Below are 27,522 nucleotides of genomic sequence, written 5' to 3'. Positions count from 1 at the left end.
CGCTTTGGCCGAGGTCGTTTGGAAGTCTAGGGCCACCACATGCTAATCACATCTTTTGGAGCAGACCGGCCACTCGCGCAAGACAACTGAACATGAGGAAGACAGCCGTCACTCAGATGTTTGACGTCTGACCTAACCACATGAGGATCTTTAAGGGGCTGTGAAAATCGGTTTCAAAAACATTATTATCGATTTAAAATAGACAATCTTTAGTGTAAGACATTTCTGACGTATAGAACATGACATTAGTCGACTTGAAAAATGAAAACATCCAAATTTAAATCGAAAGTTGCTTTTTCGGGGGTCGAAGTACTCCTCGAGAGCCTCTAAACTGATGAGGAGCGCTGGGTCAGCAGTTAGAACCAAGTTAAAGTTTCTTACTTCGTCGTCGGCTGCTGAGAAGAGCTAGGGCGCCGGGCAAGTTCACTCCACGACGATTGGTCCAGAAAACGTCATCATATTTAAAAGGCGTGTCCTCTTGGAGATCATTAGTCGACTGCTTGTAGTTTGCCCCATGACTTGGTGTAGGTAGGCCTACAGCAGGGACGACTCTTTAGGCTACATTTACTAGGAATCTTGTGTTGCAATCGAGTGGTTGCAGCACGGCTCTTCCTAGCCTAAATCCAGGATGAGGGGGGAGATCCTCCTGGCGTTGTTCTTACTGGTTTCGGCCGTATCGTCCCAAGGATTCGGTGAGTTAATATTGTCTCCATGCCATTAGTTTCTTTACGTCAACATGTTTCTTTTTCATCACCAATTCTTTCCAGTTATAGCGTTACAAACATCAGGGCCGAAGTTTACATTATCTGACAGTATTTAAGTCACATGTCTGCTCTGCATCACAAGTTGGCCAACCAATGTGTCCTCCAGACTTGTAACTTTGATCTCTAGGTCACATACCATTAAGCAGTGTCATTTAACCGTTTCTCTTAAAATAAGAAACTACATTTCTTATGAATCCTTCGGGCTTGCATTATCTGACGGGAGACATCCAAGGTAGTTTGACAGGGAAATGAACGGCAGTCTGAATTAGGATTTTTGTCAAGTTTGATGCGCTGTTTTTGGCAAAATTGTGTTGTCGATAGTTTTCTTTCACGGTGAGCCTGTTGGGCAATGGCGGCACCTTAGAGTGGCACAAGTGACCCACTTTAAGACGTAGAGTGACGTGGCCTTGCGGTGTCACCCACCCGGGCAACCTTGTAGCAGAGCCGTCTGCTTCGAAAAAGAACTATTTATTGATTTCGTTTATAAATGTACGTTCAATGTCCAAATTGCACAAGACCGGATATGTCTTAACTTATGTTTTAAAGTGAGTTTTAAATAATTATTTTGGCTGTTTTTAGTTACCTCACATGCTTTTGAGTTAAGTTAGCAGCTCGAAGTGACTGTTTATCGATCAAATATAGTAACAAGACAAAAATAAATGGTATGTCTTTCTAATTATGTATTAAATACGGCACTTATCTTTGGTTCCGTATTTCTCACACAATCCACATTGTAAGTGATTTAATCGCCATTTTGATTTTAGGGAGGGGTTTACATTGGTCACCTAACCCCTCCTATCAGGATGATTGACAGCTCATATCCCCCCCCCCCCAAATTTCCCTGGGAAACGTCTTGAAAGTATTTCCAAACAGTGCGCCAGTTATAACGGAACTAAATGACTTGTTGTAATTACAGTTTCTGTTCGATGTCTTCCCTTTTTCCAGTCCTGTAATTTTTGCGCACTTATCGCCTGTCACGTGATAAAGCAGATTGTCTGTGTAGACAATTTTATGATGATGTAATCTCGACTGTGTGATTGTCCTTACTGAGACCGGGTTAGAGCAATGAAGGATATTACCACCATGTTTAGATCAACATTGCCTGGTGTAACTGTTCACTTGTTTATCGACTTCCGTTGAACTAATTACAGTATAGATATTGCGCAGTTCTCATAGCGCCGGTGTGATTAAATCAAGTCAAAATAATATCGTTAATAAGATACTTAACTTTACATACAACTTGTTTCTGGAAAGACAATACTTTATTACGGCATGAACTTTGCCAGGATTACACCTATTTCAAAGTATGTAGTATAATGAATTGTAAGAATACTAACTTTGTAACTTCAGCACTTGTTTCTAGTCGGGCAATATTAGGCCAAGGATATAGACTCTGAAACCTTTCCAATTGTTTCTCCAGAAGCTGACGATATCATACCATGAATGTGAACTGTGCGACAATTAAGCACCTTGGCTCTTTTATTTTTCGAAAACTTAAGCGTTCCTCTCTAGGTTTTCGGAAAGTTGACTATGCACTTTGCTGCCTTTCGTTGATATGATTAGCGTTTTTGACTTGCTTTAGAACTATGGTGCCTGATGTCACGAAAAGTTTCATTCATAGCGTGTGTGATATAGTGAATACTTTACTTATTTAGTTAATGTTATTAAGTTTTGTTGAATACAATTTAAATAATCCCATCTATTTCACTGAATCATCAGATTATCAGTAGCCTTAGCTGTGATATAATGATGCATATAATGTAATGTAATGTATAAAAATGCCAAGTTCATTTCGGAAAGTTAATGTACACTTCGGCAAGTCAACGTTTATATGGGCATGTTTGAATCATACCAAGATTGTAGCGTCTTGAGCGGTTGGTAATGGGTAAGCTCCGTGTTACTGAACCCTGCGAACTGCCGTCTGTGTGATCTCATTACTTTGTGCTTGGAACATATGTGCCCAGTATACGGTAGTTAATATAGGAGGTCAGCCAGGGTATAATGGGGACCCTTTGGACTATGTTACTGATAGTCTGAGAGAGGCCTAGTTCTCAGGCCAGTTTCATGGGATGTGGGAGGGGTTTATACATGTATGTTATGTAATTGGAAGTAGCTGCCCGATGGACTACAGGTCTATCGGAAACCCCATTTCAATGGCTCTCCTGGGCTAAGAGAGGCGGGTGGCTCTGGGGTGCCCAGATATCGCACAACGTTCAAGGTCAAGCTAAGCATGAAAACTGATACATCTATGGTACTTGTCATCGCCATCCCAGCTGGCTGATGAACAGAAACATGAGCCGAGGAACGGTGTCTGATTTAACGGGTTGCGAGTATTAGGTGTTACAATGTTAGTCGCCCAAAACTTGATCCTTCCCACCTATATAAGTTTGTCAGCAAGTTCACAAGTCCACGGGAATTCTTGTATTAGTATCAGAAGAAATCATTTATAAGAAACAGTTTTGAAATTAATTTGAATATTAAAAACCAGCGTTATTACTGTCCTCACGTAGTCCCTGAAAATGTAAATGCAGTGCATAAAACTGTTCTTCAGAAAGAATGCATTGACTGAAAAATGCAGGAAACCGCATTTCTCAGCAGAGCTGTGAACGGAATGCAAGTGGCAGCGGGCTTTGCGCCACATGTGGGCCCCGCTGCCGACGGGACAACGCCTGGAAAGCTTGCCGCCATATGCTGGCGGGTCACATAATGGATTACTGAGTCGATCAAAACCCCAAATGTATATTTTTTAAAGGACAATTGTTCTGTGTTTTCCCTGCCAAAGAATTTCTTATAACTGCGTGTGCTCTCAGTGAGAAAAATAGGAGCGAAATGTTCTTCTGGCTTATGACTATGTTTGGGTATAACTAACTGAGTATCAGATGGAGACGTATAGGTGAATTTTCTTTTCAGTATGAAAAATGTTACCCTTCATTTTAGTTTTGGAAACTTTCTCTTGTATTGATAGGGAAAGAAGTCTTTCGATTTCCCTCCAAAAAATGATGTGTGAGCTTCCCACCTTCAAATTCACCACATGTAATCGAGAAAAATCATTTGTTGTGCTGGTAAAAAAAGCTGAAAAAGTTGCTAAACATCAAAATGGTCAATGGCTTAGTTTGTTTTCCCAATACGTTATAACAAATGCATAACCCCGATTATTACTTGTCACGTGTTTATTTTTCGAAAACTTAAGCGTTCCTCTCTAGGTTTTCGGAAAGTTGACTATGCACTGCTGTACATTACTCATGTGAAGCCTATAGTTCATTGGTGTTTAACACTGTTTTAAAGAATGTTTCACTTACATGACGGCGGTCAGGTTTATGAATGTGGTAGTTCTCGGAGCTACTCACCCACCCCACCCACACCCCGCCAGGTATTTGACATATATGCTAACTTAAGTCGCAGCCGCAGTGGCAAACCCTGGATTCGAACACGCGACCTAATTGATCGAGGGCCTGACAGTATAGCATCGTGTCATCGTCAGAACTGTTTAAGTATATGTCGATATGGTTATAAATATTTAATTATGAAAAGATTGTTGCATTAATTAATCTTATTGGACACATGGTTGTAACTTTAGTACTCTATTGTACTCTGCTATGACACTTCACACAGTGGGCAACATACTGACACATAACTGTGCGTGTGGTGGTCTACTCAACTCTGCTTGATCTACTGTGTGATTAAAGATATGGTGTGATTTGTATATATTCGCACCCAATACAGTAGAAAGCGATATTAAACTCTTTATTTCAAATGTTTATTGATCTTGTAGAATCTGGTGGCTGTGATGTAGAGGAGCCAGTGGGGTGGAGAACGGCCTCGCCGTCAGGCCACAGCCATTCAGGGAACCGTGTCGGGAATGCCAGTGCTTCGATGGAGTAGCTACCTGCTACCAGATCGAATGTAAAGAACCAACGTGTGCGGATCCAATACCCGGTAGAAGGGGAATGCTGCCCCGTCTGTCCAGGTAGGCTGCAATCTGCGTCCATTGTAGGCTGTGGTAATTCCAGGGGGACTAATGATAATTTTGTTAATGATTGTAAAATTGTTCACTTATTTTTCTTCTGAATGGGAATTTCCTACTCAGGCATTCCCTTGTGTATTCTGTCCGTATCTGCCTGAGGGAACTCCGCGAACATCTAGTGTTTTTTTTCACATAAGTCCACAATATATGATAAGAACCCTCGAGGATAAGTGTGAGTAGTATGCTTAGGCATAGTGGAAATGCAAATTCACGTGACATTTACACATATGCCCAGGTGTAACTGTGGTTACCATCTTGTTCCCTATTCAGTTATTTTTCGCCTCAGTTCAGACGTTCCTCTTGATGGACATAATGGACATTCTTTGGTCAGATTTCGTTATAGTTATTCATACCTTGGGATATATATGGAAGGGGAGAAAAAACTCATTTATTTAAGGCTAAAGGATGTGTTTTTTTGTTTCGTTTTTCAGAGGAAGAGAAGACAGAGGAGGTAGGATTCTCTCTTTCTTAAAAGGAAATTCCTGAAAATAATGGAGTTTTTTCGGTGATAACTTTTATTTCAATACATGTTGTCAGTAAGTTTAGAAATGAAGTGAAGCCTCAAGAGTTCAAAACGTGAACAAATGGCAACCATGCAAGAGATCGCGTATAACGCTGAAGTCAAATCTCACAGTAGAAATAATGGGACAAACTGCAGTAATGTCTAACAGTGGACACACGTGGACTAGTTGAATTCAAATCTCAGAGTAGAAATATACTGTGACAAGTTGCAATTAAGTATGAGAGTGAAGACGCGAGCTTACTGAAGTAAAATCTCAGAGTAAAGGCATGTGGACAACTTTAATGTTAAAGCACTAACATGTTTTGTTATGAATAGGTTGCTCTGATTAACAACAATATTTTTGTTTTTGTTTCTCAGATCCATGTCAACATACCTCCAATGGACGTTCCTGGACAAATGGTATGCTAACTTATATCGGCAATACGCCATATCAGCGTACTGACAAGGCCACCTTGTCTGATTGATTAAGACATTCAAATTAGAGAGGCTTGTCAAAATGAAGTCCGTCATACTAGAGCTGACTATGGGCAGTATAGAGAAATTAGTCAGCGGCCTCGTTGAGAGAGATTCATCTTTACTGGAAGCAAATGTTTCAATTGTTTGACCAGGCGCTGCTTTGCATTTTTTTTACAGTTAAATGTATTGCCTCATTTTTGTTGTTGTGAAAGTCCACCGTTGGGTGGACCTAGGTGTTTGTTATTCGCGTTTTAATATAGTTGTGTTGACGAGTTGTTGCATTGTTTCAGGGTCGCCGGGGCAATGAGGGTGCCCCAGGAGCACAAGGCCCCGCCGGTTCAAGGGTAAGTTGCTATGATTGCATTAATGGCGACGGCTATGTTCTTAGGCTGTTACTCCAGTGTAATATGTTTCTATTAGTTATAACTGTTCTCTCGTTGATTTCTTAGAAACATACTTTGAACTATTATTTTTATTATAAATTTTTAAATAAAAAATAAATGAACGTGCAATGCATTGCGCCTTTTAGAAGAGCATTGTTTTAATGTTGTTTCATCCTAATGTATGGATACGAGTTGGTTATGATATGTCCACTTTTTGTCCACAGGGAGACCCAGGCCGTAATGGTAACAATGGCATCCCGGGCCCCCCAGGTCCCCCCGGCGCTTCTCCAGACGTAAGACTATTTAGATCTTCTTCGTACACAGTAGCAGTTGAGACAATATAACAGCTTTAAGAATTATATTATACCGGTGACAAAACAGTTTAAGAGTGTGATTTAACAAAAATCAGGATCATTCTTTACCTACAATAGATTCACCTTCACTTTAAATTTATTATGATTATAGTACAGAATTATTTGATCTTTCCCGCTCACTTTCCCCCCATTAGTCTCATTTACGTTTCTTTATGTTTTCTTGTGGTGTTTTTGTTTACAGTACCAGGCTGATAACTACTTTCCACAAGGCTTCAACAAAGGCTATGGATTCCAACAATCTAGTTATATAACAGCTCAGCCTGTAAGTATTTCACAACCTCAGGTTATGTACAGTTCTGTGGAACTGATTATGTCATCATGCTAACTTTTACTACATGCATGTAGCAAATTTTTACAGCTCACATTTTCTTTATTCCCACTCTGATCTCTTACTCTGATCATATATTAGGATATATATAATCTCATCTTAACTGAGTGAAAAACCAGTCAAACAAATAAATAAAAAAATCATTTGAACTATTAATTGATCTAATGCTAACTATCATCTGGACATATTATTTGACTGCATGAAAACTATTGTTTATTCCATACCTCTCTCTTCTTGCAGGGTCCTCAAGGCCCTCGCGGTCCACCTGGCCCGCCCGGACAGCCGGTAGGTGTCGCCTCTGTCTATACTCCTATTAAGATATTGGTGAAAAAAATTGCTTAACCAATGCTATCAAAGGGATATAACTCTTGGGAACTGATGAAAACGTAATACTGGGCTCTTCGTAACCAATTGACGGGCATTCGCCGCGAGGGGTTCTCTGGCCTTTGCCTGAATTTTCCTACAATTTCCCACTGACCGGTCAGCGACAAGTTCGATTCCAGCTCTCACTGGTTCTACCGACTTCCAAGACAGTGGGCTTGCTATGTGCCTGGCGAGTGGAATCTTCTTAATTCACCTTGATAAACAAAATCAATATTGAGACTTCGCTTAGTACCGGAGCGTGTTGTCAAGAGGAAAACAATGGATAATCAATCCTAATACATGAGTATGAACTGGAAGCCTCATGTGTAAGCAATGCCAGACACTGTCCATATCTTCTACAGGTAGGTCTATATTTTATGCTGTCTGTTTTCCTCTGTTTAGGGTCCACCTGGGTTCCAAGGTCTCCCTGGGGAGTCGGGGGATCCGGGTCAACCCGTAAGTATACACATCACTCTCTTTCAGTTAATCCTATGTCAGTTTTCAGTACTTCCATATACTACACCCAAGCACTGCAATTCCTTAACATCAAGTAGTGAAGTTAAACATAAATATATTCTTCTTTAGTACTTCTGTCCTTACTTGTGTATAACATCATTTACGTTTTTATTTTATTTTTTGCTACAATATTCTTGCAATGTTATGGTCCACGTAATATTAAAAAAAAATTTGTGTCTAAGAATTGCTATTTTATTTAATAAAACTGTAATTATTTTTTTATGAAGACTATGTCTAATACATTAGCATAATTTTTGTGGCACACTGTATATTCTGTTTTTTTCTTTGTAGGGCCATCCGGGTCCACGTGGTCCACCCGGCGCGCCTGGTCTAGCTGGAGAAAGTGTAAGTGAAGCTGTCACATAACTGAACACCTCGATCTCAACAATTACTAATATTTTTCACGATAAAATCACTAAAGACTGAGTCTTTTCTCAAATATATATATATATATATATATATATATATATATATATATATATATATATATATATATATATATATATATATATATATATATTGCTTCAGAGAAAAATAGTTGGGAGTGCATATAGCATCTTTACGTTTACCTAACTGAAGTGTTGGTACTTTTAGTGTTTGCTAGCTTGCTATTATCGACTAATTTCCGTTTTAGGGTGACAGTGGACGAGACGGTGAACCAGGACCCCGTGGATTACAAGGCCTTCAGGTACATCACGTGATATATACATCTTAACATAAACATACGTTCAAATATACCTGCATCCAAAGGTGCCTAACAATAATTTTTCGTTTTAAAACTTGAGATAAAAACTCGAATTTAATTTACGTGTTTTAGTACAGTATTTTAAATCCATTCCTTATCTGACATATTTTCCATTTTACAGGGCGCTCGTGGGTTGCCCGGTATCCCAGGTCTGCCTGGACCAAAAGGCCACCGAGTGAGTATAGCAAAGTACATTAAAGCTGTCCTCGGATGATGTGAAGCTATTGATTGCGCTGTATTGGAAAACTGGGATATCTTGAACGCATATAGACCCGCAAGTACTTCATTACCTGGATATTCAAAATATCAGAATATTTGGAGCCAGAAGAAACTTCTTGTGCAAAGCAGGAATGTGGATATAGCTGTATCTCTAGTCACCATGTCAACGTTGTGAAAAACATTTTGTGAGAAAAGCTACGAAGTCTTACATGTTTTACACACCTTCCATTATCTTCTGTATCCCAGGGTTTCCCCGGTGTGTCTGGACGTCAAGGAAACCAAGGTATTCCCGGTGAAAAGGTAAGATAACCGCTAAGCACAAAATGACGCCTTTGAGTCGGAAGTGTACAATCTCATGTGAAGAAAATTCTGACTCAACGTCACGTCACCAGTATTTCAGCAATATTGTAGCAATAAACAATCTATATTATGATGCTGACACCTGAATTTCATATACGAGTCTTACACCATAATATGTGACCATACCAAGATGTCATTGTTGAACACCTTGTTTCGTGTAACTTAATTCTGTTAGCTTGTTGAGCTTAATTTTTAACTAGGGCCTGTATGATTTGTATATAAGCAGTAATTTCCAAATCTAGATAAATAACAACAATTCTAATTTAACTATGATACCCCATAGTTTCTTTAATTTCTATGTCTATCAATTATGTAGCTTCCCACCATCAAATTTGATTTTTTTGTATCTGAATAGGGAGCTACTGGCCCGTCCGGTCCTGCTGGTGTCCCCGGTGCAGTTGGTGAGAGCGGTGCTCCAGGATCTCAGGGACGTGATGGCGCTCCAGGACCAGCTGTAAGTACAACATATGTCAGCTCTTCATCTAAATACCAATGCCTCTAATGATGGATTCCTAACGCTTTATTGTGTATGAGTTAATACCAGGCCCACAGAATTTGGTCATTGTTATGTTGTTTATTGGATCTCTCCTTGCTAATTTCTAAATTCGATTACTTTTTCTGTGCCCACAAATAAGTTCCTCCAAGTAAGCCCAACATCAGTTAGGATTATGTTTATCAATGAAGGTTAATAATGGAACACATCCTTATAACGCCCATTATATCTGTGAGTGAAAACCTTGTTATGAAACATATTCTTATAACGTTGATTATGTGTCAGAGAAAACGTTGTAATGACACATGTCCTTATAACGTTGATTATGTGTGTCAGTGAAAACGTTGTACTAAAACATGTCCTTATAACGTTGATTATGTGTGTAAGTGAAAACGTTGAAATGACACATGTCCTTATAACGTTGATTATGTGTGTCAGTGAAAACGTTGTACTAAAACATGTCCTTATAACGTTGATTATGTGTGTAAGTGAAAACGTTGTAATGACACATGTCCTTATAACGTTGATTATGTGTGTCAGTGAAAACGTTGTACTAAAACATGTCCTTATAACGTTGATTATGTGTGTAAGTGAAAACGTTGTAATGACACATGTCCTTATAACGTTGATTATGTGTGTCAGTGTAAACGTTGTACTAAAACATGTCCTTATAACGTTGATTCTGTGTGTCAGTGAAAACGTTGTAATGACACATGTCCTTATAACGTTGATTGTGTGTGTCAGTGAAAACGTTGTAATAACACATGTCCTTATAACGTTGATTATGTGTGTAAGTGAAAACGTTGTAATGACACGTCCTTATAATGTTGATTATGTGTGTCAGTGAAAACGTTGTAATGACATGTCTTTATAACGTTGATTATACGTGTCAGTGAAAACGTTGTAATGACACATGTCCTTATAACGTTGATTATGTGTGTCAGTGAAAACGTTGTAATGACACATGTTCTTACGTCCATCATTATCGAGCAACAATATTGTAACTGAAAATCTACAGATTATGCAGTCTCCCATTTGGACGCTACACTGGACATATCGGAGAGGAAGAAATTCGTGTAATATGCATTAACGTGCTTAAACATGGCATTAATCTGATCAGTTTGTCCGCAGGGTTTGAGGGGTATTGACGGATCACCCGGAAGTCCGGGCTCCCCCGGAGCTATTGGACCCTCTGGACCCCCAGGTATTCCAGGTGTATCAGGATCTAAGGTAAGTCACCAGGGAATACAGCACTAATACATTCTGCATTTTATAAAATACTCTACTACGTTTGAAAGAATTTCCTTAAACATACACAAATTTAATTTGCAATCATTGTGACAATATAAAATTATGGTCAAATTATGGAGTTTTATCGACAATTTATTGAAGTGACAATATTTAATTTCCAGTAGTCGCATAATTTAAGTGTTTATATATAGGTTTACAACTATTTGCAGCAGTTAGATTTAATGCTTTTGCCATCAGTTGAACTCTGGTGTAGATTTGTCTAACAAGCACTGTGCATGTTTGTCCAGGGAGACCGAGGACCTGCTGGACCCAAGGGTAGTGTGGGACCTCAGGGCGCACGGGGAGAAAGCGGGTTAGCCGGGGCTCCAGGTGAGGCAGGACGAACAGGACCAGCGGGAACTCCTGGCTCCGATGGAGAGAAGGGAAACACAGTGAGTTAGTCTGTCCTAGTGCCTAAGGCAAACCAATACTGGTTCCATCACTTACAACTATTTCTGTGACAACAGATGGAAATACTCGTATGTTCATTGTTACCCTGTGCAGGACATTCATAACGCTGATCATTTTTTAAATATTGCTAGATAATAAATTCTCACATAAATCAACGGTAGTCAAATAGGGATTTGAATGATATGTATTTATTCCCTTCACTGGTGACTGTTGCCAGGGTGGTGTTGGTGCCGCTGGTCCCCCAGGATTCCCCGGCCCTCGGGGTCCGCCCGGTCTGAATGGGAGCCCTGGATTACCCGGCCCCAAGGGAGAAAATGTAAGTAACGAGCAGGTGACAGATATCGAAAGTAAAGAGAAATGAAAGTGAGAGGTAAACGTGTTACTGGTGGTATATGTGTGTATTGAACAATTGATAATTAAGTGAAGAAGATAAATGATCATATTAAACAAATTAAGGACAGATCAGAAGGTTCAGCTATATGAACCCTCAGTAAGGATTGTTATTGTGGTGTAGTGTGATGTACCGTGCTTCAGTTGCCGACATTTTCCCGATCAACACTGTTCAGTAGTTTTGTAACTAAGCGCTTTATACAATTTACAGGGTTCCCCCGGACAAGCCGGAGGTCCTGGTGAGCATGGAGAGCGAGGATCACCCGGAGTGCCCGGAGAGAGGGGTCTACCCGGACTTCAGGGCGCAGACGGTAAGCGAGTAAGTACCATTACTCCAGTTCCTCAGGGATGCCTGTTACTTCACATGGTAGTAAGTGTAGCTAGCCTACCCTTATGTGGATAACTGTTTGTTACAGCCTTGACGGGGAACGTAAGCAATCCTTGTAAGAGTCCCTGCAATCTATGTCCATACACAGATGCTATGTCGTTTTGAATCTCTGTGATTAAACATACTGAACTGCACTTTAATTCATTTACTCAAATCTATGAGCAAGGTTTAGAAGTTGAGGAATATTTGTGGTTTTCTTCTTTTTGAAAAATGCTACTGTAAACCATCTCATCCTGAAGTTTGCGTTTGGGAATCAAAAGGAGACCTGATGGACACTAAGCCTATCTTGGAGTTTAACGTCATGGTTGAATGTTGTAGGGCCCCCGAGGCTCCCCAGGACCCCCTGGTCCACAAGGTGTGGCAGGAGAGAGGGTGAGTACATTCAGGTGTAAGACATTAACTGTTACAAGTACTACTAATGTTTCGCGTTATATTCCACTGTGTACTGCATTTTTTGTATAAAATGTTATACATTTTTACATTTACGCAGAACTTCACTGTGGATATGTTAATTTCTAACACAGACGCATCTAGAATGTTAGATATAATGATTTAGCATATCAGCCTATCGTCGTGAAAATGTTCTAACATGTCGTCAAAGTACACCATACTGACCGCTGTTTTTTGTTCAGGGAACCAGCGGTGAGCGTGGAGCTCCTGGATCTAACGGATTTGCTGGAATGAAGGGCGAGACAGGGGAACGTGGAGCCCGTGGAGAAACTGGCGAGGCTGGCCCCGTGGTAAACGCTCTGTCTTAATGTTACCTGACTCTGCCTTGTTCAGAACATATTTTCCTTACAAGCTTACTGCGCGCAAAGAGTAGTTGTCTAAGTTACGTTCTAATAAACGATATACAGTAAAAGTTGTCATATTTGTTAAATTAAATTTTATCACCAGCAAAGCTTGAATTTTCTATCTAAGGTACATGTATAACAACGTTTTTTGAAATCCGCCGTTAAGATATGTGTGGCTAATTTACAGCCTTTGTTGCGTACTTTGTTGACTTCACATTCGGTGTGTGTTTTCTTACAGGGTGACTCAGGCCGACCTGGTCCCCCAGGACCTCCAGGATTGAGGGTAAGCACTCACAGCATTTGCTTCACGATTAACATTAGCGTATTTAATTCTGAACTAGACAGCATGTCTGGACCAATTTTCAGCACTAGAATCTGTGCTATATCCAGAGAGGCTATTCGGCCCAGAGTGGTCTTATTCAGGACTAGAATCTTTGATATATCCAGAACGATGGGTCGAAACCCGGAGTGTTGGAAGCCAGTTTTCAGCATTATAATGTGAGCTATATCCAGAGACGCTGTTCCAACCGTACTCTCGTTCAGTAGTAGAATCTGTGCCATATCCAGAACGATGGATCGAAACCTGGAGTGGCACTGAAAGCCAATTTTCAGCACTAGAATCCATGCTACACCCAGAAAGTAGAAATCCTTTAACCCATAATACTGTTTCTTAATTACCTTTCTACCTGACATCCCCTAATCTGATTTACAGCATAGCTAAGCTGATACAATAGACATGCTATGTATGTAAAGTGTGTTTTAACAACTCTCGAAATGTATGTAGATTTGGTGTCATTGTAAACTACCTATGTTACATATTCTTTAAGCATTGCCTTCTTCGTAACAGGGACCTACTGGAACCCCCGGTGCTGACGGAAGATCTGGCGAATCTGGACCATCTGTAAGTAAACTTTTTATGTCCAGAATACTAACAATTTCAGAATTCCATTTCTCATAAACCGTTCTCATCATTATATAAATGTTTCACTGTAATATGCATTTGTAGGTGTCCATCCTTGGGAAAAGTGGACTGTCATAACATTATAACAGATTTTTTGCTATGTCTCTGGGCGTTTATATTTCATGTCAACAGTAGGTTCTCAAAACTTCTTGAAGCCTTCATGAAGATTTTTGATTAATATTAGGATTTCATTGAAATTCTATGAGACGTCAACAATTTCATGTGTTGTTCAACAGGGTCCCCCTGGTAACGATGGTAAGACTGGAGAACAAGGTCCCCAAGGAGAGCGTGGTCTACCCGGTCTGCAGGGAGCTCCCGGAGCCCCAGGAGAAACGGTAACGTGCACAGCGTCTTTGTCTGCTGCCATAATGTTATCGGGGGTTCGGACGTGTAAACTATTTAATGGTATTTGATGACATAGATAGTAACATGCTAAGAATAAATGTTAATGTTAAGAACTATCTATATTGAGTGCAATATAATTGTTTCTCTTGGTTAAGAAGATGTACAATATATCTAATTTATACTTAACACACCAATGAAAAATCCTTCCTGTCGAAAATAATTCGGGCATAGGCAACGCTCTCGGTTGTTCATTCCAACTTTTGCGATGACGTTTGGTAAACAAATTGGTAACGTAATACTCGTAACGCCACTGAGTCCTTTACGGTACCTCATAAATTAGAGTGAGTGAGTGAGTGAGTGCTTGGGGTTTAACGTCGTACTTAACCATTTTTCAGTCATATGACGACGAAGGAATCTTTAGGGTGCATGTACTGATACTGATATATGTACATTATACTGATACGGGTCAACCAGTCGTTGCACTATCCCCTTCATGCTGAACGCCAAGCGACATAAATTAGAGAGTTTGAAGTTTGCAATGTTTTCAATGGATAACATTGCCTTTCTTTTAAAATTGTTTTCTTTGTATAAATATTTCGACTTACTGTATTTGATGTTTTGGTGTAATATTTCTGCAGGGATTCCCCGGTAAAGACGGCAAACAAGGTAGTCCCGGCCCCCGTGGCCCTCACGGGGACCGTGGTTCAACCGGCCTTCCTGGTGATCAGGGTCTTACTGGTCCTCAGGTAAGTTACTACACATTTGCAAATTATTCACTGAAGCGGAAATATCACTACACTTTTGCAAAATTTTGCAAAATTATTCATTAATCCCCATACCTTTGCAGAACTAGAGGGGTCTATTCATTGAAGCTGAATTATCACGAAACATTGTCAGAATTATTCACTAAGCTGAATTATCACAAAATTTTTCCGATTTATTAATTGAAGGTGAATTATAGATTCTAGATCTATCACTTTAAAGGGCCTGTTTCTTACCAGTCTATCTTATTCTTCAGGGTGAAGTAGGAGAGAGGGGAGATCCCGGTAACAGGGGACCTGCTGGTTTCCAAGGTCTGCCGGGACAACCAGGACAACCTGGAGAACCAGGGCGACCTGGTGAGCCTGGACGACCTGGGTCCCAGGGTGAACCAGGACCTCCTGGTGAGCGGGTGAGTATCTGGCGGATTTTGTGCCTTGGAAAGAGTTGCGTGGTTAGGACATGACAACTTCAAAAGGCAGACTGAAGCTTAATTTACAGTACAAACTGAATCTGTAACAAATTAGCCTAAACAAAGGTATTTTCTATAAAAATGTTTCATGTTCGCTAAAACAGAAACTGGTCTGCGTCTTTTCTTTGACTTAGTGTTCTATTAGCCTCGCTTAGAAAATTAACGGCCACAATTCTACTGGCCCTCACAGAGATCGGTCTTCACAGGAGTGTATTAATTGTGACTGGTCGTCTGATGATTGACAGGGAGAAAGAGGATTCCCAGGAGAGGTTGGACTGTCTGGCCCGACCGGTGCCCCAGGAGAGAGAGGTGCCCCCGGACCCTCTGGACAGGACGGACCACCAGTAAGTCAATACTACATCTTCCAGAGACTGAAACGTTTGAAAAGAGTCCATGAACATTAAAAAATTAATCGTGGCGGTTGTTTTTGCATTCACCCTGTGCTTTTCAGATTGTCTGACGTTATAGGCAATGTCCTGTGCAGGCACATACGACCTGTGCTTTTCAGATTGTCTGACATTATAGGTCCGACGTTATATCGTGTGCCTGATATACGACCTGTGCTTTTCAGATTGTCTGACATTATAGGTCTGACGTTATATCCTGTGCCTGATATACGACCTGTGCTTTTCAGATTGTCTGACATTATAGGTCTGACGTTATATCCTGTGCCTGATATACGACCTGTGCTTTTCAGATTGTCTGACGTTATAGGTCTGACGTTATATCCTGTGCCTGATATACGACCTGTGCCTTTCAGATTGTCTGACGTTATAGACAATGTCCTGTGCCTGACGTACGGTCTGTGCTTGTCGGATTGTCTGAAGTTATAAGGAATGTCCTGTGCTTGACATTCATCCCGTGCTTGTCAGATTGTCTGAAGTTAGAGGTAATGTCCTGTGCCTTACGGAAGTTGCATTATATTTTAGGGTCCACCTGGACCGACTGGCGAGAGAGGTGAACAAGGGCCACCTGGTCTGGTGGTAAGTTTTACCATTTACCTTCTGTCTCAATAAGCTGTCTTCTTTCAAACAATGTCTTTTGTTGCTATACATAGAAAACTTGATCCTATATGTCGTGAAAATGTTAATCCTAATTTATATTTGGCTTAAATTTCATGTATCATATTTGGGTAGCTTTCTATTCTTGATACCATTGCCGAATATAGTGGATTATTTTCATTCTTTGTGGACATGTTAATGTATGTTTGAAAAGAACTCTTCTTCTGCTCTAGGACGGTGTGTAACCCCCTTTTTTGTTCTCTGCCTGACAGGGTCTGCCCGGAGAGAGAGGTGGCGCCGGACCCCCAGGAGAAAGAGGACCCAACGTACGTTAGGCCAAAAACACCCTACACAATTTCCACACAATGAATTTTCCACGGTTGATCTATGCGGCCATATTTACATTTAAATGACATCACTCGTACTGTACCATTTGACTTGTGATAAATATTAGGCAACCTTTCTTGACATTGATTTACCCATCACATGTCTCACAGTGTTCCATAAGCTCCTTCCTTTAGAAGCTTTTCAATGTCACAAACTTTCATCTCCTCAATCTCTTACATCGTTAGTTTACTTTAAATATCTTTTTTACGAATTTTTCAAAACTTCCATGTTATAATAAATGTGATCAATAATAGTTGACAATAAATGTGATAAACATTTCTGACAGATCACATGGTACAGTATGACTTGTTTTACCTTTAACGATAAAAATAAACTTGAAACTACCATATTAAATATGTACTGTATTTAACGGAAAGCTAGCATTTTTCTTGAATCTGATTGATTTATCCACCTTGTAGGGCCACTTTTTGAAGTATGATGTTGTCAGAAAAAAACTTTTGTTGGCAGAAAAAGTATCAATTTAAGTGCATTTTTACATACCAAACTTTAGGTGAGATGCAGTAAATGAAATAGAGCAGATGTGGTATCACTTTGGTTTTATGATGTATTATATCCCTTATTCCAGGGTGAACAAGGTGCCCGAGGCACAGACGGTGCTCCGGGAAAGAATGGAGAGGTCGGTGAGCCCGGAGACCAGGGTATTCCTGGTCCCCCTGGACTGAACGGTGCTAAAGGACAACGTGGGGACGCCGGAGGACGTGGTGAGATTGGCCAGCCTGGCCAGCAAGGTGAAATGGGACAAATCGGCAGACCCGGTCCACAGGGAGCTCCAGGACTTCAGGTATACAATAACACTGCAACATGTATATCCTCTCTTACCTTCAACAGGATTTAACTGATTGCAAGAATAACTGAACAACATTGAAACATCGCTCTCTAAAGCATATAATCTATACGTTTTAGGTAAAAGTTTGAAAAAAATCAAACTCTTTCCGTCATGCACTGTGCTTTTAAATTCTGAGAAGTCGCTGTAATTACGATGACTGTGTGCTGTTTTATTTCAGGGTCCTCCAGGTTCCATGGGACCAACTGGTGAGCTAGGATCCCCAGGCGCTAAGGTTAGAACTGCTCTCCCCCAGGCATACTGTTGTTTGAGTTAACAGAAGTGCAAGAATGGTTTATAAATCATGCATTAACTTGAATGATTTATTTGTTTGATTAGTAATATTTCTCTTATACGAAGGCGGGAATGATCCATTGATACCAATTAAATTGTACACTGGACGATGTTCAAAAACACCAGTAAGATAAATGAAAAGACAGAAAACTATACTGCTCTCTACTGACCATCTTATATGTTACTTTGACATTCATTGATCTAATGGTTGGTTTCAGGGAGAAACTGGAGCCCCCGGTGTTCCTGGTGAACCTGGACAACAAGGAGAGAGTGTAAGTAACCCTGGTGTGTGACGCGTGTAGATGTTAGTATCAAGCACAGTTTGACCAAGAGCTCTGCTCGGCACCGTTATGCAGTGGCAAATCTGTAAAATTATGCTTTTATTGGTCCAACGATCTGTGTATAAACTTTCCCGTTATACGAAGTGTAATGCTCTGAGTAAGTATGAGTGATACAAGAATTAGCCTATAAGCTCAGAGTAACACTTGTTACAGATCTGAAGCTTTCGTTTTTTACGTTCTCTACACATGTATTTTTTAAATATGTACTCACCGTACTGTAAGTCAGGCATACCATATCTGGATTCTACCCACCATTCTTACTTTAGCCTCTGTCCTTGGTGTTAATCGTGGTGTTGATTTTCATAGGGAGCTGACGGTGTCCAGGGACGAAAGGGTGCCCGTGGTGACCAAGGGCCTGTGGGTCTGAACGGTGCCCCGGGTGTGCCGGGTCGTCCTGGTCCCCAGGGACCTCCAGGTTCCCCAGGAAAAACTGGCGTCGCTGGTCCAAACGGAAGGCCAGGATTAAAGGTACGGGCCGGTCTAAAGTATATAGTATATTTCAAGTGTACTATTGGTAATGAATATAAATGGAATAAGGCGACTGTATACGCATCAAACTGACTGCTCATAAAAGCATATACAGAAAAGGTTTAAGCCGCACACTCGTATCATATCAGAAACTAGATTTACTATTACGTGTAGTAACATCATTGAATGGGAAATTTAAATATAACCACTACTCTGTAATAATACAGCCAATCGAAATTCAGCATTTAGTACCTGTGAAATTAGTTATTTGTATTTTCACTGGACATCTCATAGGTAAGCCACGGATTCTGATATCAGTTCTTAGTGGCCAATCTGTACAAAGAAAGGAGTTGCTATCCTAAGTAGGGCTTAATTGTCTGTCTGTATACAGGGCTCTCGCGGTGAATCTGGACCCCCAGGTCGGGCTGGAGAGGTAGGAGCCCCAGGTCTGCCCGGAAGGGATGGTGTCCGAGGAGACCGAGGTCAGGACGGACGATCTGTAAGTAACAAGCATTGGTGCATGAAAGTGCATCTTGTGAAAGAGTCGGAATCCTATATCTGGACATCAAGCTTTATCAGTTTGTTGAATCGAGTCAAAGACATTATATGGGTTGCAATCAATTTAAAGCAACATTGTCATTGTCAGGCTTTTTAAGTACTTAGTCGTGCGTGTATGCGATTTTTCTCCCTTGATATTTTAGGGTCCACAAGGTCCGCCAGGTCCAGCTGGTCCCCAAGGAGAACGGGGTCCCCCAGGTATGCCAGGTATGCAGGGAGATCGAGGGTCACCAGGTCCCATGGGACCAAAGGTAGGTCCTGATCTTGTCTGGGAATCTGTATTATCGCTAAGGCTGAATAGTTTGAATAACTTCGAGTAATTGTAATAATTGCAAAGAATCGTGAGAAAATTAAACAGTTATTTTTTTCGGGTTATTTAAAAAGGTAATAATAATTTTTTATGTATTTAGCACAAATCCGTATATGATAAGACGAACCGGCGTCTTATTTATTATATTGTAATAAACACAGACCAGTTTATGTGATTAATATTTATATTAATGCATAAGACAAAACGAGCGAGCACAGACAGCTTCTAGCACATAATGTGTGAGACTGTAACGCTTCAGGAGGACTTTCACAAATGGTAGACATACTATGTATAGTGTTACATGTTACTCTTTCTACATGCCTTACGTGGGAAGGTCTCTCAGCAACCTGCGGATGGTCGTGGGTTTCTCCCGGGCTCTGTCGGGTTTCCTTCCACCATAATGCTGGCCGCCGTCGTATAAGTGAAATATTCTTGAGTACGGCGTAATAACACCAGTCAAATAAACAAATAGATAAATCAAATCTCTTTCATTGCTTCAGGGTACCACTGGAGAGATTGGACGGGCAGGAAATGACGGCCATCCCGGTGCTCAAGGCCCTCCTGGACCCCCAGGATTCCCAGGCTCTCCCGGAGAACCAGGCCAGGCTGTAAGTAGATCATCCTGTAAATAGTTGTGGAGGTAGTGATGTTAACACATCAACCCTGATCGAAGTTTAAGGTTCATAGATAGGCTTCGCTTTTGATTATCAAGTCATTGATCATATCAAACCCATGTAATGGAAAATAACACACTACGGTCAAAGGCACATTTCCGAGAAAAGTTTTTGTTTATTACCATCAGTTCTTGGTAAGATTCGCAAATCCTTTCGAAAACTTTCGCACGCTAAGCTCACTCACAACTGAGCCTTATCGTCTCATTCGTTTCCCCATATTCTCCTTTCCTTCATTAAGGGCAGTGATGGCGCACCTGGCTTAGCAGGAATCCCAGGTCGTGCAGGTGAGAAGGGTCCCCAGGGACCTCCAGGATCCACAGGGCCCCAGGGTCAGAGGGGACTTCCGGTAAGCTGATCAGTCTTTACTTTTTCCATTGAAGTTCGGTTTTATCTCGAGACTTGTTTGCTACTGATCAAGCTAAACCTCTATCATGAATCATGTCCTGGTAATTTGCCTAAAAGCAAGAAAGCCACAACCATGTACGCATTGCTTGAGGGTTGGAAAGAGCTTCTGTTTTACTGGTGTTGTTTTTCTGTGATTTAGGGCCCACAAGGACCTCCAGGTCAAAGCGGTGAAGCAGGCCCAAGAGGTTTGAGGGTAAGTAGACTCTTCTGGCTCTGTTAGCCGTGTCATTATAACTATTATAGCTCTTCTTCCTGTAGTGACGGACTACGAATTTGAACTTTGATATGGAATTCATGCCTGGAATATTCATTGTCTGCCCGGTATCATTGAAAACTGATGACCGCTTCTCTCTTGTGTGTTACCGGCTTTATTTCGTATTTGTATAATTTCTTACATACCTTTGTCTTTGGGGGTTAGTGTTTAACGTTGTTTTGGAAATGGATCTTGCGATTATCGACTTGGAACGCCCTTTACGGACTACGAACGGTATATGAATGTCGGACTTGACGCTTATATTTAATGTGAATTATATTACGTTCGTTCCTGGAAGTAGTTAAATGTGCTGTAAGATGTTCATCAACTGTGCATACACGCTTCGTGTGATGTTTTTCTTATTTGTAATGGTGCTGGACTTCTCTTCTCTTTTTAGCATTCTCATTTGGAGTGTATTTCTGTATAATCGACTGCTCCTATAGTATGAAAGCGAAGATCCTGGAACAATGAGCACAGTATTGTCTATTTGTGCTTAAATCATTTTTGCAGCAACATGCTTATCATCCACTTTTAAAAACTATAATATGTTCAATGTGGCATGTTAACATATGCACACGGAAGTGAATGTGTACAAAACTAAGACTAGAACGAAAATAATAACTACGTGAACATGATTTGAGTATAATGTTTTTACCTGTTACAGGGAGAAACAGGTCCCGACGGTCCAGTCGGTCCCCAAGGACCACGAGGAGCACCTGTAAGTGAATAGCTCAAACTGTGTGCTTGTGGTGAGGAGCATCTGTAAGTGAATAGCTCTAACTATGTGTCTCTGGCGAGGAACACCTTTAAGTCAATAACTCAAACGTTGTGCTTCCTGCGAGGAGTACCTGTAAGTCAATATCTGTATGCTTCTGGAAATATTCTTGTTGAAACTTGGGACAAACTTTCGTCTGGTAATAGTAAGTATCTTGGTGCCTATTAACATGTTGTAAGGAAAAAATTCACCATAGCCTGTATATGTTTTTTCTTCTTCAGTTCTTCCTGATGCTCTCTTATGAGAGCGCTCTAGCTGTTGTTGTTCACACGTGTTCTTTGTATTTAGGGCGCACCAGGTCCCCAGGGAGAGAAAGGAGAAATGGGAGTCCGAGGTATCAGGGTGAGTACGACCTAGTACAGCCCATGTGCTCATTACCTCACGTCACTTTCAGTAACAGTGCACTGTCTCTGGACCCAGAATATGCTAGAGCAGTTCCATGACCGTTTTTAATGGTTTTAAGACGTTTTAAATTTTAAGAACGTTTGATAGTTTTCTAAAAGCAAAGTATATTTATATGTTTAATATATACACACTTCGCAGTGCTTCTAAGTACACAGAATAGTGTCTATTTCAAAATCGTTAGGGCTCCCGCAGATGTCAAGGGAAACTACTTCAAAATTTTAGGGCCCCCACAGATATTGAAAGCAACAGTCAGCTTCATGAATAGTTGATATTTGGTTACAGGGTGCTAAGGGCCACATCGGTCTACCAGGTTTGCAGGGTCTACCTGGCCCACAGGGTCCATCAGGAGAACAAGGCCCCGCCGGATCACCAGGCCCACAGGGAGTGCCAGTAAGTTTACGCCATCGGAATTTAGAAGGTTAATCTCTGAATACAAAAGAAGATTAGATGTAGCTTCACTTTGAATTCACCTAATTCTATTGTGTATGTTGTCAGTGTATGCTGCATTCATCCTGACATATAACAATTGTCAATTTACCAACTATCGGTGAGTTTGCCAGAAGTTATATATACACGTATGTTGATGTGGACAATTCATTGCTCCGTTTTTCTCTGTTGTCTCTCTGAACAGGGCTCTACCGGTCCACGTGGTAACCCAGGTAATGACGGAGGTCCAGGTGTGCCTGGAAACCGAGGTCCACCTGTAAGTACTCTTAGCCTGGCTCATGAGAAAGCTTCATATACACTTATTTAGTTAACTTAATAAGGTAACACTTAATTTTTATTTAAATTAAAACTAAAATTTAGTGTACATGAGATTTTACATCTTTACTTGTGAACGTAAGAGATTTGTCTCTTTCTGTCTCTCAAATCACGAGATTTGCCCTGTATCTGAAATCACACCCCTTATGTTCTGGTTTTGTCCGTGGAATCTTCCGCCTTAGTCTGTTATCGGATCTCACAGTTCTGGTTGTGTCTACACTAACCTATACAATACAATAACCATGTGTTGTATTTCTTCTCTAGGGTCCCAGAGGTCCATCTGGAGACGATGGTCCAGCAGTAAGTACAGCTGCAGTTCTAACCAAAATCTGGCCATTTGATCAACGTTTGTAACATTATTTAGCCATTATGTAAGTTGTTGAGAAAGAGAGTATATATTTACTTATTTATATAATCTAGTGCTATGCCATGTGTTGGCAATGTTCAGTATGGTTGTACAAAGGTAATATCTGATTTGCTTTCTGTATCTAAAATTCTGACATCGGCCTAAACATAACACATGTTGATGGATCCGAAAAAGTAAGTGCAGCTGCAATTCTAACCAAAATCTGGCCATTTGATCAACGTTTGTAACATTATTTAGCCATTGTACAAATGTAAAATCTGATTTGCTTTCTGTATCTAATTTCTGACATCGGCCTAAACATAACACATGTTGATGGATTCTTTTTAGAGTAATCTGTTATATCCTGTGTGTTGATTGTAGGGTCCCATGGGTGAAGCTGGTCAGCCTGGACGTCCCGTAAGTACTTGGTTTGAAATATATTCAGATTGTTAATTTGATGGTTAATGGTTAATTAAATGCGTGAAGCTATAAAATAAAAAATAAAAAAGATAAAATATCACAAAGGTCACTTGTTCCTCTTTAGACAGAAATAAAATATACCAAATAGGTTTGCACTACAAGTATGAATTTCATCTCCAAGTGCCCGTATTTCCACGTTTATGAAAGTAAAAGAAACAGAATAAAAGTAAAAAGAACACAGTCTGGTTTATACTTCAAGCTATTATGTGGGTAGCATTAATTAGATTTTTTTATGTTACTAACAGGGTCCACCAGGTGGCGCTGCTTACAGAGGAGACTGGGCATCCTATTTCATGAGGGATTCTCCAGACGTGGCCTTCGTAAGTAGATTATAAACGCCAAATGTTTAGTAATAATTTAATGTTCATATTGTTGAATAATATGTAAACATTTGTAAAAGAAAAGTCATCTAGGACTAAAATTATGCATACCAAATTATACAATTGCTGTAGAATAATACCATTTACTTTCAATAATATTTTGCTCTTTTCCTTTTATATAGGGTGATGGTGCCAAAGAAGTAAGTCATTTCAACATGATCGTTGCAATATTTAATTTTGGGAAAGTAACTAAGATGTAAACATTTTAAATGAAGTCATTTTGTCTTGATGGCGTGGGATTATTTGCCATAATCTGCATGTAGTGAAATTCATTTGAGCATGTCACTACTTCCACACGTGGACCTTTATTGTCGTTTCAGACGTTATGTCATATGGTTAGTGCTCAAGTGGTCACTATTCTATAAACGTTTACGCAAAAGAGTTACCTGTATCGTAACTATTACTGTACAACCATAAATATTTAATTTTGAATCTAATTCATACTTAATTGTGAAACGTGTAATCATTTGTTTAAATGGTGATAGTTTCACCATAATCTGTATGTCCTTTCTTATTACAGTCTGCCTTCGAAGCCCTTAACCGCATCTCTGCAGCATTAGATCGAATTAAAGTACCAACAGGTAGCAAAGAATCTCCCGCCCGCACTTGTGAAGAGCTCATAGAAGCCAACGGCGGCAAAACTCTAAAGGATGGTTAGTAGTATTATTCCTTAGCGTACCTTAAACTGCGTACACTTGCATGCCACCGTGTACATTGTAAGCGCAAAATTCTTTGATTAGGACAGTAAACTAAAAACTTAAACAACCAATATGAAATCATTAATACCCATGTGCAGTTCGCATGCAACGTGCAGCAACGGTTTCTTTTTTCATAGTTCGTGCACAATAACAGGGGTCTTAATAAGCCTTGCTCCCATGGGTTTGTTAAAGTAATGTTTTTGAGTTATCAGTATGATAAACCAACTTGAATTGAATTTACTGTATCTATTCGACTGATACGGACTGTAAACATAAAGTATGACCTACCTTTTCCCGCCATTAGGTATGTTCTGGATTGATCCTAACCAGGGTGTACCAGAGGACAGCATCCAGGCATACTGTAAGATCGAGACAAGGGAGACCTGTGTCATGCCAAGCCCCTCTAAGGTGAGTTACTGGATGTTGAGCTACGACCTCGTAATAGTAATATCGTTTACATATATGGCTGAGTTCATCCTCATGGTTCAGTAGCAGAAATGCGGGCGGTCAGTATTTATTCTCTCTCGCGTGTACCGGATGACCCGGATGACAAAGCATAAGTCGTAAGTGAAGTTCGATATTAGCATGCAGACTCCTAACTTATCCCTGTGATATGGTCCTCCACGTATGATGCCCTGCCCTCTTTATCTCCCTTACTGTGGTGTTGCTCCTCTAAAAACAAAAGTGAAACGAAATTGTGCAGTATATATATATATACAATGACACTGTTTTGATGTGCACACCTACCAGTGATTTCTTCCATTGTCTTGCCTAATCGTACTCTAGAAAGCAAAGCCATGGAGAGTTCCTGTGTTAAAGGTAACATTTTTCCTCTCATTTGAACCTTTTCAGACCGGATTTAAACGATGGGCAAGAGGCATTCTAGATAATCACGTGTCATTTACTGAATTCAGTAAGAAGCAGGTAAAAACGCATGACTGTCATGTGTACTGTATCGTCTTATAACCCACGATGACCACAGTTATAACATCTGTATTAAATAAGAAGATTGAAAAAGAGAACGTTACAGGAAGTATATGACAGTTGCTCCAAAGGGACAACTGCATATATATGTTGGCTTTTATCACCCGATCCTTTCAGATCTAACGTTTATAGTTTTCTGCAATACTGACAGTAGTAATTTAAGGTTAAAGAACCACCCTTTAATATGTTTAGACTAATCCATTCAGACTAAAAACACCGGGTTCTCGAGTGTTATTCATGTACATACATGTTCCTTTCAAGTAAGTTAACACCTTTCAGTTAGAAGACCAGGTGTTTTTTGGTTATAAGATACCTGATAAGATTTGGGAGGTTTGACATTTGCGCCTTCCTAGTAGGGTAACAATTTTAGGTAGAAGACCAGGACCCTTATCTATCATATGTCTTAAGCCTGAAGACAAAAATTCAAACACTGTTACAATTAAAATGCTTTGCTCCAGAATATTTAAAATTTGTACACCGATTTTTTTTTACTGCAGAACAGTGTACTCACCACAATATGACTTCTTTGCTGTTCTGAGTTTGGCTTTCCTAAGATTTGCAATTTATGACTTAAGTACAGGCTCTCATTGTTTTCTTGATATATGGATTTCGAACGTTTGTCATTTGTTCCTCCCAGTTATTGATTCACACTTTTTACCTGCCTTTTCTTCGTAGCTTCACTACAAGGCAGAGGACTCTCAGATCAACTTCCTCCAGGTTCTTACAAGCCACGCCTACCAGAACGTCACATATCACTGCCGCAACTCTGTGGCTTATGGTGACTCAGCAGAAAACCGTGATGTCAGCTACAAGGCCATCCAATTAGAACGATGGGATGGAGAATCACTGAAGGCCAATGGCAGTGTGAAGAGACGATATGCTGTCAAATTTGATGGTTGCAAGGTAAGACAACATTTCAATACAACGTTAATTTGCATAGGTGTAATTATGAAAAAAACTTCGACCGCGTAAAATCGTTAAAGGCAGAAATGAGGTGTAGCTAACATGAGTGGTTTCAGCTATATATGTCATTTGCGACTAACAATGGGATAACTTGTGTCTTTGCAGGAAAAGAAAAATACCTGGGACAAAACAGTTGTAGAAGTAGATACAGACAATACACACTGGCTACCAATCAATGACGTCAAAGTTTATGACGTAGGAGCCGAAAACCAAGAGTTCGGCATTGAGCTCGGTCCAGTCTGTTTCCGGTAACGGTGAATGGATTTGCCGAACTCAGTCAGCCCTGACCAAGCGGACCCTCTCTGTCACACTATTTTGTATTGATTCCAACGCTCTCACATATCGCCACCATGTGGTCTTTGGGATGAAAAAAAAGGTAAAGGTGTACGGACGAAGACTGACAACTGCTTCCAGAGGTGTATATATTATTTGGACCTCTACATGAATAATTAACGCCAGAAAGTTAGCACATCACTAACTCGCGGGATAGAAGTAGATCTACGGCGGCGAATCGAACGTTTACTCCAGGTGGACCAAGTCTAAGGCGTTGTTTGAAGATTCTGTGATATGCCTAGTTAAGCAACGTTTACTCCCCTTGTCCTTTTTAAAGCCACCCACTGCCATATCAGTAAGGATGCCGAGATATCTCACATCTGTCAAATGCCAGTTTGGACTCGTTCCTGCTGCCATCTCGGACACTTCGGGGTTATGCCACTCTGTTAAGTACTTTCCTGATCGTTACATAGGGACTAACTTCTGAGTGAGATAGAGATTAAAACATCAAGCGAGGTCTGAGGCTGGAAAAAAAATAAAAAAAGATAATAAAAAAACTACAA

At 40.3% G+C, this 27,522-nt stretch overlaps 1 protein-coding gene across 2 annotated transcripts; it reads left to right on the top strand.

Annotated features, from left to right (window-relative positions):
- The first annotated feature begins 426 nt into the window (after positions 1-426).
- On the top strand, positions 427-27,522 carry LOC135482401 (collagen alpha-1(I) chain-like). 2 transcript variants are annotated; one of them, XM_064762368.1, is made up of 50 exons: positions 427-692; positions 4,537-4,731; positions 5,220-5,239; positions 5,669-5,710; positions 6,058-6,111; positions 6,375-6,443; positions 6,706-6,786; positions 7,093-7,137; positions 7,618-7,671; positions 8,023-8,076; positions 8,366-8,419; positions 8,598-8,651; positions 8,942-8,995; positions 9,411-9,509; positions 10,680-10,778; positions 11,087-11,230; positions 11,467-11,565; positions 11,851-11,958; positions 12,346-12,399; positions 12,660-12,767; positions 13,060-13,104; positions 13,669-13,722; positions 14,019-14,117; positions 14,766-14,873; positions 15,146-15,298; positions 15,604-15,702; positions 16,288-16,341; positions 16,632-16,685; positions 17,333-17,548; positions 17,772-17,825; positions 18,103-18,156; positions 18,532-18,693; positions 19,085-19,192; positions 19,395-19,502; positions 20,062-20,169; positions 20,474-20,581; positions 20,780-20,833; positions 21,558-21,611; positions 21,957-22,010; positions 22,356-22,463; positions 22,705-22,776; positions 23,100-23,135; positions 23,563-23,598; positions 23,907-23,981; positions 24,164-24,181; positions 24,562-24,694; positions 25,044-25,147; positions 25,592-25,663; positions 26,399-26,626; positions 26,792-27,522. In XM_064762368.1, the coding sequence occupies exons 4-50, from the start codon at positions 5,690-5,692 to the stop codon at positions 26,936-26,938; spliced, it is 4,026 nt and encodes a 1,341-aa protein (XP_064618438.1). In that variant the 5' UTR covers positions 427-692; positions 4,537-4,731; positions 5,220-5,239; positions 5,669-5,689; the 3' UTR covers positions 26,939-27,522. The 2 variants fall into 2 exon arrangements, with proteins under 2 accessions (XP_064618438.1, XP_064618439.1); XM_064762369.1 differs by lacking the exon at positions 25,592-25,663.

The sequence above is a fragment of the Liolophura sinensis genome, chromosome 1 (assembly GCF_032854445.1).
Source record: "Liolophura sinensis isolate JHLJ2023 chromosome 1, CUHK_Ljap_v2, whole genome shotgun sequence".
Lineage (NCBI taxonomy): Eukaryota > Metazoa > Mollusca > Polyplacophora > Chitonida > Chitonidae > Liolophura > Liolophura sinensis.
This window is presented reverse-complemented; position numbering and strand designations above follow the sequence as displayed.